We start from the raw sequence: 13,784 nt of genomic DNA on the forward strand, positions 1-13,784 counted from the left end.
GACATTTAGAAATGTTCACTCTAAAAACACAACATTTGTTAAAATAGGTAGTGGAGAAAAATACTTGTTTGGGGTTAGAATACATCTTAGGTAGTGGGATATTAAGTACCCTTTATTGTTTAAAAGTGGAGAAAGTGGTTAGAGAGATCAAAAACTGTTCAGACATAAAGGTGGCCAAAAGTGGCATGGTGTTGGTGTTAGCAGATATTTAACGTTAGATGGTGATAGGGAAGATAATATGGAGAAATTGATGAGAATTATGAAATTTTTCTAAGGTAAGGAAACTGAAGGTGAATTTTAGCAATATTTGTGGATGAGAGAAAATGATAACCTGGAAGGAGATGAGAGTAAATAAAAACCTGGAAGATGGAGTAGTGACTCTCATTCCAGTTAATGGAAGAAAAGTGTTTGGTTCATAAAGCTACTTGGAAATAAGAGTCATTGATAGCAGGGGGATGAAGGACGTGAATTTTTGCATGGTTAGTTAGTTAGGAAGGTGGCAGGGTCTCTGCAGAATGTTTGGATATAAAGAATCCAGTCAAAGGAAGCAAAAGCTAGGATGTTCGAAGGGGTTGTTGAGCCAGTTGTCCTTTATGGGAAAGAAATGTGCATGTTAAATGAAAGTGTTGAAAATGCAGAGAGAAATTATTTACAAAGTATATATTAAAAATGGTAGGTTGAAAGAGCAAAAAAATAGAGATACGTACTAAGTTACGTGTTTTAGCATAGGTAGTCACAAGGAGAGAACGCAAGAAGATAGGCTGGTGGAGTGTTGATGATTCGGGAATGTTAGGAGAAAGTGGGAGAGAAGGAAAGGAACGCTGTGGCTAAAAGTGTAAAGGAAAAGTTAAAAAGGACGGGTAGTTAACATCCAGGAAGTGCGGGAGTGCATAAAAGCAAGAGGTGTGAGTGACACTCTGCGTTTAGGGATCGACCATCTACCGAATAGCGTTCATTCTGTGTTGGTATGTGAAGTAGCTGGTGATGTGGAAGTTGCATGCACAGGTGGTTCACTCTTAATTCAGTTGTTCATTACAGACACAGTTAAGTTCCTCGTTGGGCGAGTCGGTAGAGTTGTCGGCTAGCACTCTGCTAGGCCCGAGTTCGCGTCTCCGACAGGCCAATGAAGAATTAGAGGAATTTATTTCTGGTGATAGAAATTCATTTCTCGGTATAATGTGGTTCGGATTCCACAATAAGCTGTAGGCCCTGTTGCTAGGTAACCAATTGGTTCTTAGCCACGTAAAATAAATCTAATCCTTCGGGCCAGCCCTAGGAGAGCTATTAATCAGCTCAGTGGTCTGGTTAAACTAAGGTATACTTAATTTGTCTTGCTTTCTATGTAACACTGTTAAAGGAAGCCGCTTATTGTTGGTATATATATGGTATTCATGCGCGTATGTATGTATGTATATATGTGTTGGGAAATTACGAGATGACGGATGAAGGTAGTACGTCAATGTAAAATCATTATTTCTACATATTAAATATTGTTATAAAAAGTTTGAAAGCGACGGAGTAATTGTACATAACAATGATCCGTCGCCACTTTAGACCTCTGTTAAATGAGAGCGAAAGTGATATAAGAGGCGAGTGATATTACCCTTTCACAGTTAGTTTTTTCTCCTTCATTTATCCCATTAATCAGGGGAAATTACGCGAACACTTTTTGAGTCCCGCGAGAAACAATACAAGTTTTGTGTTTGCTAGTTTCATACTCGCTTTCCTTCATCCTACGATTTCCAGAAGTAGTTTTTTTCTTCTTGCAACAGCGATGGAGATGTTTGCTTAAATCCTAAACTTTATGGCTGACTTCTCTTGGATAGTCAATTATTCTCGGTGTTTGCACTGCCCGCTGTAAATATACAGGCAAATGCCAATAACGGCACAATGTAATTTCCTTTTTTTTTCCTCTTATTTTTCACTGCAATGAGGCAGGAGGGGAAGTTAATCTAATACAGCTCTCTCTCTCTCTCTCTCTCTCTCTCTCTCTCTCTCTCTCTCTCTCTCTCCTTCCTTTAGACCGGTGTTACACCCTCACCCCGACTCCCCTTCCCCACGCCTAAACGCCATTTCTTCAGGCCCCTCAGCACAAGAGAGTTCAATTACGAAAATGAAAGACGGTTATTATGATCTATTATTTATTTACGCTGTTGTGCAAAAGATAATTACAAAGGAGCTAATTCCTTTGTTCGAGTCTTGTAAATGGTTTTTACATCACCTAAGGTTCCCCCCCACCATCCCACCCCACTTCTCTCTTCCCTCTCTTGGGCCCAATAAGTAAGAGAACCATTTCACATTCGCCCCTAATTTGACTCTCCTGGTCTTGACGGACAAGTGGATAAATCAGCCAGTCACTGCAGCAGTCTTAGTATAATAAGGTGAAGAGAAAGATTAAGAGTGAGTGTTACGATAACTGAACAAGACAGAAATAGCGGTGGCCAGAATGGGGTTATATACCATACAGAAAGCACGCGCGCGCGCGGACGTAAGGTTTTAGACGCACACAGGCAAAGAGTTAAGCCAACGTAATCCTCGGGAGACGTGTGGGATTCACGCAAACAAAAGGCGATCTCGTCGCTCGGGGACACGTTCAAATCTTACGACAATGACGATGCTTTTTGGGTAATCCTTGTGTGCAAGTTTCAGTTAATACATCCCGCGAGATTCGCCCAGGACTTGGCGCGCTTTTACCGTTTTTATTTGCTCATGACAGTCTCAACTGCCATTGTGAAGCGATCTTTTGTTTCACTCTTTCGAGACGTTTTTCTCTGTTTTTTTGTCATCTGTGCGCTCGTCTCTCATTCAGTAGCTCTGAGCTCTTTAATTCCCATTCCTCATTATTTTTGAAGGGCTCCTTGAAATAGGAGAAAGTATAAGCACATTACCAAAACAGAATTTCGGGCTGACAATAGAGAATGAGGAAGAGAAATGCCGACGGACATTGAGATTGTATTAGATTATCCCCAAGATACGTAGACACAGTATTAGAGTATCATGAGGATACGTAAACGAATTATCTTTAGGAAGCGCATAGACACTTAAATTTTGCTTACGATACATGCTGTTATGAGTAAACAGGGTAGAAAGATTTATCATATATAAATCCCTTTGGCTGTAAATTATTCTCAACGTTAATTTGATATTAAAAGTTAATTTGTGGTTACTTTTTGAAAGTTTAAAGATGTCACGTGAAATATTAGTAAATCATCATATGTATGTATATTTATAAATATATTCCGTTGTCTGGTCAAGTAAATGATAGAGCGATTGTTCACTGTATCCAAAGATCATCTTAGACCCGATGTCCGTGGAATATTTGCATGCATCATTTTAGATAAATCTTTTATTGTACAGGTTTATGATTAACATTACTATTATTCCCAGAGACCAACACTCGAACGCAAAGGCATTACTGAAACTCTTAGCCGAGATCACCAAGATGGCTCCTTCTAAACCCTTACTTTTATGTCTGGCAATCCTCGCAACTGTGACCGTCTCCGGTGTTAATGCAACTACTAAAGTCGAAAGTAAGTTATGAATTTTACCTTGAGGTATTGATGAATTTTACATAAATATTAAACACCTGTTTCATTTCTCTAAAACACTTTTTTTATTTAATTTAATCAGTTTTAACAAGCAAAGACTTTTAACTTATGGCTTTAATTGGAAGTTATTTCTTAATAAAATGGGGCTTATTTGGGCTTCATTTCTTGCCTAAATCCTCTGCGCTCAATCCTTATAGCATTTCCCTCATTGTAATGTTTTTGCTGGTCTTTAGCGTGCAACAGCTCAAGGACTGCTTCACGGTAAATTTTTGGCTTTTCACTAAACGCAGAATGTGTCGTTTACTTGAGTGCCCAATCTGCTTTTCTCATTTTTAAGTAATTTTATACACATTTACCTGATGTGCGGGTCTTCCAGTCATTTTACTGATCACAGCTCCATGCAGCTGATATTTAGCCAGTCAGTCAGGCAACTCGCTTTAATACTCTTCCAGCTGCTGTCATTTTACTGATCACAGCTCCAATCAGCTGATATTTAGTTGATCAGTCAGAGAACTCGCTTTATCACCAATCCACTATGACTTGCTAAACTTTTCTGAGAGCAGGAGTGGCACTTCTTATTTCAGAATTTCTCCGCTGTCATGCAGTACAGAGACTGTTTTTCAGACTTTCAAATTGAGAACGTTTATGACATACATTTTCTCATTTTTCCTTGGTCGTGGTTTGCTCTTTCTCTTGTTTGCCTTTGTCCTGGTAAGGTATTCTTTTCACTCGTAACCTTCAGTGACCAGAAGATGTTTGCGGATCACAGCATTTTGCACTATTACTTTTTTTTCTGTAAGTACAGCGAAGTTCTGTCTTGTAAATTAAGTGGTTATGGGATGGTTACATGATCACCACAGGTTCTTCTCCTAAGAGATTAATTATTTAGGTTTTTTCACGAATATTATTCAGTCATCTTTCAAAATGACTTTTTCTTAATATATGGCATTAATTTTTAAAGATCTCTCTTACTATTTTGCCAGTGGTCATTGGATGTTTTTCTCATCGGGTGGTTTTCAACCAACTGAAAATTTGATGTATGTTGGAGGGGTCAAACGGAAGTCAAGAGACCACAATTTCGTGGAGGCTCGAAAATGTCTCAACTTCTTCTTTTCTTAGAAATTAGGGTCATATTTTGAGATAAATGGCAAAGGCAGTTGATTTTTGAGAAGTGTCGAAGTTTTATCTGATAATGATTGGAAAAGCCCAAGTTTTATGAACTGGGTTTGTCAGAAAGTTCAAAATACATCTGTAATGATCAGGTCAATATTTTGCTCCACCAAACGCAAAGCGTTGGATTTCCCAAACTTTATGCAATGGATGGGGTATTTCATTCTCATTTCCTTTAGGTTCTCATTGCATTTTGCCGTTTTGAAATGTGCTCACTGAATAAATCTCGTCATTAGATAAAAAGAAAGTGGACATAATTATAGAAAGATGTCAGGGAAAGAGAGAATGGGAATTAAGCCAGAACGAGAAAAGAATGGGGCTTAATCCGTTCCGTGTTTTCCGGAGACCTTTCTTTGTTCGTTTGTCTGTGGAATGGTTCATTGTTATGACGCCGTCGTGCATTGCAGAACGTTTCCTTTACCATGTGCCACTCCTTTATTGTTCTCCTGGTTGTTGCCTTTCTTCAGTAAAAGTTCAGTTAATGATACGAAGGACGTTCCTCATTACCCTTCAGTAATTCAGAGGTTTCCACTTCACCCTTCATAGAAAACCTCCAAACTGTTCTCTTTTTTTATCGGTTTCTTCAAATTACAAACTTTTCTTTTTTATCGATTTTTCAAATTACAAACTTTTCTTTTTATATCGATTTCTTCAAATGATAGTTTTTCGTTACAATATCACTGCTGATCAGCACTCTGTTAGTTATGGAATCTCGTGTTGTCATTCTTCCTTTCAATGTTTATGCACACCTCGTTTATGGCCCAATAAGGGTGCAGAATATAATCCTCGCGACTCGGACGTTTTACTTTAAGAAGCTCAGTGCGTGGTTCTCTTGTATTTTCGCTTTCACTGTAACCTTGCACTATTCGTCGCAACCTCAGCCATCTGGTTATCGTGGAGTGATGCGTCCTTATATACTGTTTTTCAAAATGTGCTTCATCTTTGCAACCCTTGAATTGAATTGAATTGAAGTGATTATTCTAATCATTAATGGGTTCTTTTCGTTAACTTTCTTCTCATTACTTAGTTTTTCATTCCTATAATCATTGAGTATTTCACTTCAAAAATCTTCTGCAGGTAGTCTTCTTTTAATTGCTGAATTATTCACATGAATGTTTTTCGTGTAATGAGTAAGTTCTTCCTCATGGCCATTTTTGCTGCATCATTGTCTCACTTAGATAGTCTTCGTCCAAATGCTTATTACCCCTTGATGATATTATGCCCTAATCATTGAGTCGTGGACCATGATAGTCCTTTACTGTTCCTACTGTTCTTTCTTCCCTCGCCCGTGGAGGCATTCACTCACGTCATTTTTGGATTTTTCCTAAATAGTGACCCCCAATGGTTTTCGGGGGTCGTTATCTTGGAGTAATATTTCTTGGGGGTCATTATCTTTATGATATTTACAGTCTTTTGTTTATATTTTTACGGTAATCCCCAACGGGCTTGTACTAAACGCTCCGCAAAGATGGATACATACAGGGTTAAAACCCTTGGGGGTCACTATCTGGAAAGCTCCTCATTTTTCCCCAACCTAGGGATTGCTTGTATTTCCAAAACATGTTGTCATACGCCTGTAACTTGTTTCCTTTTTTTTTTTTTTTTTTTTTTTTTTTTTTTTGTCTCCCAAAAGTGGCTGCCTGCGGGAAGACTGTGACATTGGCAGACTGCATTCAGAAGACCCTCATCTGCGCACCTTTAGACAACTTGCTGTCTCCTCTGCTAGGGGACCCTTCCACCATCTTCAGCTGCTCGACGAAAACCGGAGCGCCACTCAAAGGGAAGTTCTACGCTGCTTTGGGTGAGTTGGGGGAAACTCTACAAAACCACTAGTTTTTGACTTGTGTTTACTGAAATATATTCTCTCTCTCTCTCTCTCTCTCTCTCTCTCTCTCTCTCTCTCTCTCTCTCTCTCTCTCTCTCTCTCTCTCTGTTTGACTTTTTTCCACAGAATTTGATAAACATCAGGATCAGATTCATTCTATTAAATTTTATTTTTTTGTAAATATTTTTATATATTTAATATACTTTAATATCTACGCTGCTTTGGGTGAGGTAGGGGAAACGCTACAAAATCCACTAGTTTTGACAAGTATTTACTATAAGATATTCTCTCTCTCTCTCTCTCTCTCTCTCTCTCTCTCTCTCTCTCTCTCTCTCTCTCTCTCTCTCTCTCTCTCTCTCTCTCCCCAACATATGTTTGACTTTTTCCACAGAATTTGAGAACCATGAGGATCAGATTCATAATTTTAATTTTTATTTTTCTGTAAATATTTTATATTTAATATACTCTAATATACTTTCCTGTATACAGATCCATAATGAGAAAGTTTTGTGGATGTATACTTAATAAATGTTCTTAGTGTTGTTGTTGTATTACAATTATCTCGAATGCTGTTGTTTTGTTCAACGCTGTTTGTTATTTTTCATTTAGAGAATTACCTCAGGGTTATGGTTTCTATGTATTTGATCATTTTTCTGTGTATTTATAAGATTCTTTTTATAATAATTTTTTTTTTTTCCCTCTCTGACTATTCCAGGTCAGTCGGTAGCATCAGGCGGCTCCTTTTCCTCGTTCCCTTCATCGTCTTCTTCTTCCTCTTCCTCTTCTTCTTCCTCGTCTGATTCAGGAATTCTCGACGAGTTAACTTCGAGCCCAGTCGCTGACGCTGCCATCAGACAGTGTGTCCTCAACTCTACGGGAATGGTGAGTCTCTTCTCCCGGGCCATTCATGTTTGACTCTCATAATGACAGAAGTTTGTTTACTAGGCCGTTCTCCACTCCGAAAGGGAGCCATATGATGACGGCCTCAAGTCCCTGGTAGATGTTTGGTATTGTTTTTGTCTCTCAGGATGTATCTGTTTATTTATTTTATTTGTTCATTTATTTATATAGTTATTTTATATTATCTGGTAGATGTTTGTTTTTTTGTTTTTGTTTTTCTGTATTTATTTATTTATTTATTTTATTTGTTTATTTATTTATATAGTTATTTTTTATTTATCTAATTATTTTTTTTATTTATATATGTACTTATTTAGGTGTTTTGTATTTTTTGGGTTTTTGATGCTCGAAAATTTAAAGATAATCTGTGTTGATGCTTCAAAGAGCGACATTCACCGTTGCCTTCATTCATATTATTTCTCGGTTTCTGTTTATGACTATAAATTTATGAGCGTGCTACAATATCCCTATTTATTTGTTAACACCACATGTAACTTAAGATACCTCATTTTGCTTTATTTATCTTTCTTGTACATCTTCCTGGTATTTAGGAATGCTGAGGATTCCATTCCTATCATTAATGTTTGGCTTGATTGGACTAACTATACTGCTGTTTTCGCAAACTGGGTCACCTCAGTTACTACGCTTTTTGCCATGCATGGGGTAATGACCGTATACCTGTTGTTCTCAAACCTTTAGCCGTGTCTTAGTCTCTGCACCTTGACCTTCCATGATCTGGCTTTGAGGTCCTTTCTTTGGGGGTACATTCAACACTCAAGAGTACATACCATTGTGAAGATTTCTCTTGGAATCTGTGTCACTGTATTTCATGAGCTATATACTTTATTTTAAGCTTAGAAAAAATGATATATATATATATAATATATATATATATATATATATATATATATATATATATATATGCAATATATATATATATATATATATATATATATATATATATATATATATATATATATATATATATATATATATATATATATATATATATATATATATATATATATATATATATATATATATATATATATATATATATATATATATATATACACACCTTGACTTGTTTCATAAGCCTGCTAACAAACATTATATATGTGTGTGTGCAATATTTAGATAACAATAATGATACTAAGAGTGTTCGAAAGCTACAAACAGGCCTGAAAAATTTAAACGCAACCCCCTCCCCCCAACACCATTGGTCCATTATCCATTAGGGATTTGTCCGGAAATTGAATCACCTGTTGCAGGTCTCGAGACACATCTATGGTAAAAGTTTCGTGAAAATTAAGTCGTAACTTGTTGCGTAACCCTGCTAACCAAGAAACCAAACAAAAACAAACCGAGGTAGAAAAACATAGCCAGTCGGTCAGAGATGAACATATTTAACTTTACGATCTTCATTAGTTGCCATATTGTAGACTCAGATATTTTTCAGTCAAAAAATTTTATTCCCTCCGAAAGATGGATATACTATTAACCAAAGGTTTTGTTTCAATTTTGATACATTTATATGACTGGCTTGTGATTTCTTCGTCACTTTCCAAATTGAATTTTGAATTTGCCGTCAGGTAAAAGGAAACCAGTGTTTAGGTTTTGGAAGTTTTCTTCAGGAGTGTATGTTCATGTTTACACCATCTTAAAGGCCTTCCTTCGAAAAGGTAGTAGAAACCTATCTTGAACTATCTTCATTCTTTTTGATGAATGCATGCCATACAAGCTGGCATAATTACATCTGTGCATCCCAACAGCTGGCCTTTTTGCAGCTGAACTGAGGCCATAGAATCTGTGCTAAAATTGTATGCTCACTTCACATCAAAATGCATGACTTCCTTGCAGTGAAATGAAAATAGATGTGAAAATAAACATCTCTCATTTTCATTCTCGCTGAGGAAGACGGAAGACTGGACGTGAATGAAATCCTCACAGCTTAAATTTCCCACCAACAGCTCACCCCAACTCTGGCTCTGGACCGCGCCGCCATAGCTGAACAGGTGTCACTGCTGTCGCCACCTTCCCTTGGAGCAGCTGTTGTGGGCGGTGTGGAAACCTGCCCAGAACCGATCAACTTCAAGATAGCCACCTTCATCCGATGCCTGAAGAAGATCTGCATCGCTGCTGCCGTCATCCCGACGGCTGCGCCATCTTTCTCTGGGTTCCCTTCGTTCTAAGAGTCACGTTGACTAAGAAGGAAGGAAGAGAAAGGGAAACGCCGCATGTTAGCTACTTGTGAGAGAGAGAGAGAGAGAGTCGTGTTTTCAGGCGAGATAGAGAGAATTTGCTTTTGTAAAACATGAGCGATGCTTGTGAGGGACACAGGCAAACATATTTCACTCTGAAACATGAATATAAGAATTATATTGGCCTTGTGAGAGAGAGAGAGAGAGAGAGAGAGAGAGTGAGAGATAGAGAGAGAGAGCACTTGTTGAAATAAGAGAGTAGGAAAGAACTGCGCTTCAGAGAGAGAGAGAGAGAGAGAGAGAGAGAGAGAGTGGCAAAGAAATTCCTGCTGTCATGGAAGAGAAAAAGAGAACTTGTCCTTAGAATCCTGGAGGCATGAGAAATGATCATTAAGTGAGAGGGAACCTGAGAGAAAAAAAAAAAGAGGCAATTAGTTGTTGAGAGAGAGAGAGAGAGAGAGAGAGAGAGAGAGAGAGAGATTTCAAAGTTTATGCAAACGGCTGAAGATAAAATATTCTGAATGCAAGGAAAGAAAATTCGTCAGCGCTTTTATTCCCAATTGCTGTGTGCTCATTCCTATTTTTCTTTGCCAGTTCATTGTTCTTTGTATGTTTCATTAGTTCTGCTGTTTTAAATGCTAAGTTCACCAGATCTATCACAGACCTAAAGATTAACGCAGGTGATGGATCAGTAAAGTACAGTAGTTATGTAGCTTAAGATTACTGAAATAGGTTGATGACAGAAGGAGATAAACAAGAGTAAGTGAAAGAATCCATAAGATATTGGCAGTAGGACAGTGAAGTTGGTTCAGTATCCTCCTGATTAAATGTCGGTCTGTCAGATATCTCACAAGAATTACACATCCAGAAGATTTACGTTGGTCACATTATTGCTCCAGCTTTCATACTTTCCTCTTGCCAAACCATAAAGTAAATAAATATTAGAGAAGTTTCTCTTTGGGAAAAGAGGGTTATGTATCTTACCCAAAAATTAAAGGGGTTTCAGTGCTTATCTTGGTTGTGTTTTAATCTGGTGATTGTTCATGTCCAAACCTTCATTGCGAAGCTCAAAGACAAGTTACATGTGGTGTAACTTCAGGTTCAAAGCATGCAAAGGAAGCACCACGATTCTCCACCGCCCACAAAATTCATGCAGATGACATCTGTCTACAAGGTGAAGGTCTCACTGTTTTGGAATTATGAGGTTGTTCTCGTTATAAACTGCTTGTAACGTGGTCATCCCCTTAATGGACAAGATTACACACCACAACAGCAGAAGTTCAAGGGCAAAACAATCAGAATGAATCCCAGGGAAAACTTGTAGAGGGGCATGCAGTTCCTCTTAGAATATGCTACTGTTCACACTCTGTAAGTTGCAGTGGCTGAAGTAACCAACTGTGGCCTAGAATTGTTGCCCTATACCCCATACCCTCCCGACTTGGCACCATCGGACTTTGGATGGTTTCCTAAACTCAGATCTCTCTTGCTTGGTTACACATTGGGAGCAGTAATTGATTTATCCATTATCACCATCAACGTCACCTTGATGGCTGTGTGAGACAAAAGGCCTCTGTGAAATTCCGCCACCCACGTCTCTCCTTGTCTATATACTGCACAAATATCCTTTCATCTTCAGCGTTCCTTATCACAGTTTTCATAAATGTAGTTCTGGGTCTTCCAACTCTTGTGGTGCTCACAGGATCCAGGCTGACAGTGTCACAGACTATGCTCTCAGAGACTGTGAAAAGGACACCAGCATTTCATTCTCCGTCTAACATATCATCCCTTTGTGCATACAGTATCCTCATTACTTCTGTTTTTTCGTAGATTTTGAGTCCCAACATTCTAGATGAAGCAGGTTTTGTAAGTTGTCCATGCTGATTATTATTATTATTATTATTATTATTATTATTATTATTATTATTATTATTATTATTATTATTATTATTATTATTATTATTATTATGAGCCAAGGTGTATCCTTAGTTGGAACAGGAAAGTTTAGAAGTAACAAAAAATTAAATAAGATATATAACAGGAAATAAGATAATTCACAAAATACAATAAATAAGACAAAATGATACCCTTGTCAGTCTGATCAAAAAATATATAAAATGGATTTGTACCAAGTTTGAACTTCTGAAGTTCCAGCAATCCAACTACAGATTAGTATGATTATTCCACAGTTCGGTCACAACAGAGTAAAATATCTAGAAAAAATGTGGCATTGAATCTCACAGAAGAAAGGGTAAGGCTTTTAGATTTAGCTGGATATCTAATACTATGTGGTAGATGGTATAGTCTGGGAAGATGTAAATTCAAAGAATGGTCAGTTGCATAAGACCAAAAATGAGAAAAATATTCATAACAAAAGAATAAAAAATTGAAACTCTTCAGATTGACATTTTTCCAAGCCTTTAAAGACTTTCTCAGTATAATGATTTATGTGGAATTGAAGGTAGACCAGATATTTTTCTCAACAGTGAGTTTGTAATAAAAAAAAATTATACCCAGAATTTTAAATGAGTTGCATGTAGTTAACGAAATTATGTTGATGAGATCTCGGTTGGGGAAATCCAGTGCCCTAGACCTGCTAACAATAATACTTTGAGTTTTATTAGCTTCTTCCCTTACATTTTGCACCATGCAGTGACTTGAGCTAAATCTCTGTTAAGAGATTCAGAGACTGGAACAATGCAAAGAAAGCAGTATCGTCCGCATAAGCGGTAATCTTGTTCTCAAGGTCAACCAGATAACTTATTCATTTTGAGGCCAGACCACATAATCGTACTTATATAACATAAGAAGTAGAGGCCACAGAAAACTACCCTAGGGAACGTACAAGATTACATTCCTGTAGTCAGTATAGTACCCACTGACAATCCATCAGTTCTATAATAATAATACCTCCAAGTTTGCTAACAAGGGACTCGTGATTAACTGGTCAAAAGTACCGCTATAGTCAAGACAGTTACATAACTTTAGACCTTGGATTTTCTGTACAGCACTGGAGATCGAAAGAGCATCACAAGCGGGTACCCAAGCTCTTGAGAAAGCCAAACCGTAAACTACTGTAGAGTAATCAGCAGGGCTAGTTAGCCCGACTTCAGTCATCGAACTTAGTAACCTTGTATATTCCCCAACAAGTGCACAAAGAACTTCTGATTAACTTAGAAAACGAACATAGAACATTAGAGCTAATTAATCTGCAGTTTTCAAAGGAAACAAAGGGGAAGTTTCATTTGGATGCACTCCTCCACAAGCAACAAGGTTGAGTAAAAGGTTACAAGACCGAAAAGCTCAACTAGTCACTTTAGCTTTAGGGAGGCAGGATATAGGCATTTTCAGTCTCTCCTTGCTTTTCTCACTTCAACACGTCAGCCGAAAGGCTGGCTTTCTTTGGCCGGTGAGTGACAAAGTCATCTGGTGTAAGCAAAAGAGGAACTTTTGAGTCTACGCCAAAAAACTGCAGAGGTGAGAGTAGCCCACCATATATGTTCTCGAGTTGTACTAGGAAGGATTTCTTTTATGAAAAATTGCATTCATTATCAGCTGAAGCGTAAACTCTCTATGCCACAGCTGTTAGTTGGATGTAACTATTCTTGTCAAAACACATGTGGTCCGGTTTCAAAGATTATAAGCCTCTTGTTTCTCCAAGTAATAACTACAGTCGAAGTACTTGACCTATCTAAAGGTTCAAGAGATAACCACCTCCCTCAATGGGATGACAGTGCTTCAGCATCAGTGGACCTAAGTTATTATTATTGGAATTAGGGGAGACTTGTACAGAAAATTTATGCAAGATCTTACTTTTATTGTGACGCTTTCTGGGTGAGACAAAAATTTGGGAATTATCGACGTGTATATATATATATATATATATATATATATATATATATATATATATATATATATATATATATATATATATATATATATATATGTGTGTGTGTGTGTGTGTGTGTGTGTGTTAACTTTCGATTTTATTTGTAATTAAACTTATAATTTGTATTTCGGAACTTTTGTTTCATCTCTTCTAAAGAGGCCGTAGTTAGTAATTGGTCAGAATGTTTTGTGTAGTACGCACTACATTCACATTGTTTTTCATTTTCCTTGGCGGTCATAACATGGGACCTTTCT

At 37.4% G+C, this 13,784-nt stretch overlaps 1 protein-coding gene across 2 annotated transcripts in view; it reads left to right on the forward strand.

Annotated features, from left to right (window-relative positions):
• The window catches only part of LOC136832603 (uncharacterized), a 198,766-nt gene extending 188,698 nt beyond the window's left edge, over nucleotides 1–10,068 (forward strand). For both annotated transcript variants that reach the window (XM_067093794.1, XM_067093793.1), the window contains 4 exons: nucleotides 3,388–3,530; nucleotides 6,352–6,519; nucleotides 7,259–7,425; nucleotides 9,414–10,068. In XM_067093794.1, coding sequence (XP_066949895.1) covers nucleotides 3,443–3,530; nucleotides 6,352–6,519; nucleotides 7,259–7,425; nucleotides 9,414–9,635 — 645 coding nt within the window. In that variant the 5' untranslated portion in view covers nucleotides 3,388–3,442 and the 3' untranslated portion in view covers nucleotides 9,636–10,068. The remainder of the gene's footprint in view (nucleotides 1–3,387; nucleotides 3,531–6,351; nucleotides 6,520–7,258; nucleotides 7,426–9,413) is intronic.
• The last annotated feature ends 3,716 nt before the right edge of the window (nucleotides 10,069–13,784 follow it).

This window comes from Macrobrachium rosenbergii, chromosome 50, assembly GCF_040412425.1.
Source record: "Macrobrachium rosenbergii isolate ZJJX-2024 chromosome 50, ASM4041242v1, whole genome shotgun sequence".
NCBI lineage: Eukaryota > Metazoa > Arthropoda > Malacostraca > Decapoda > Palaemonidae > Macrobrachium > Macrobrachium rosenbergii.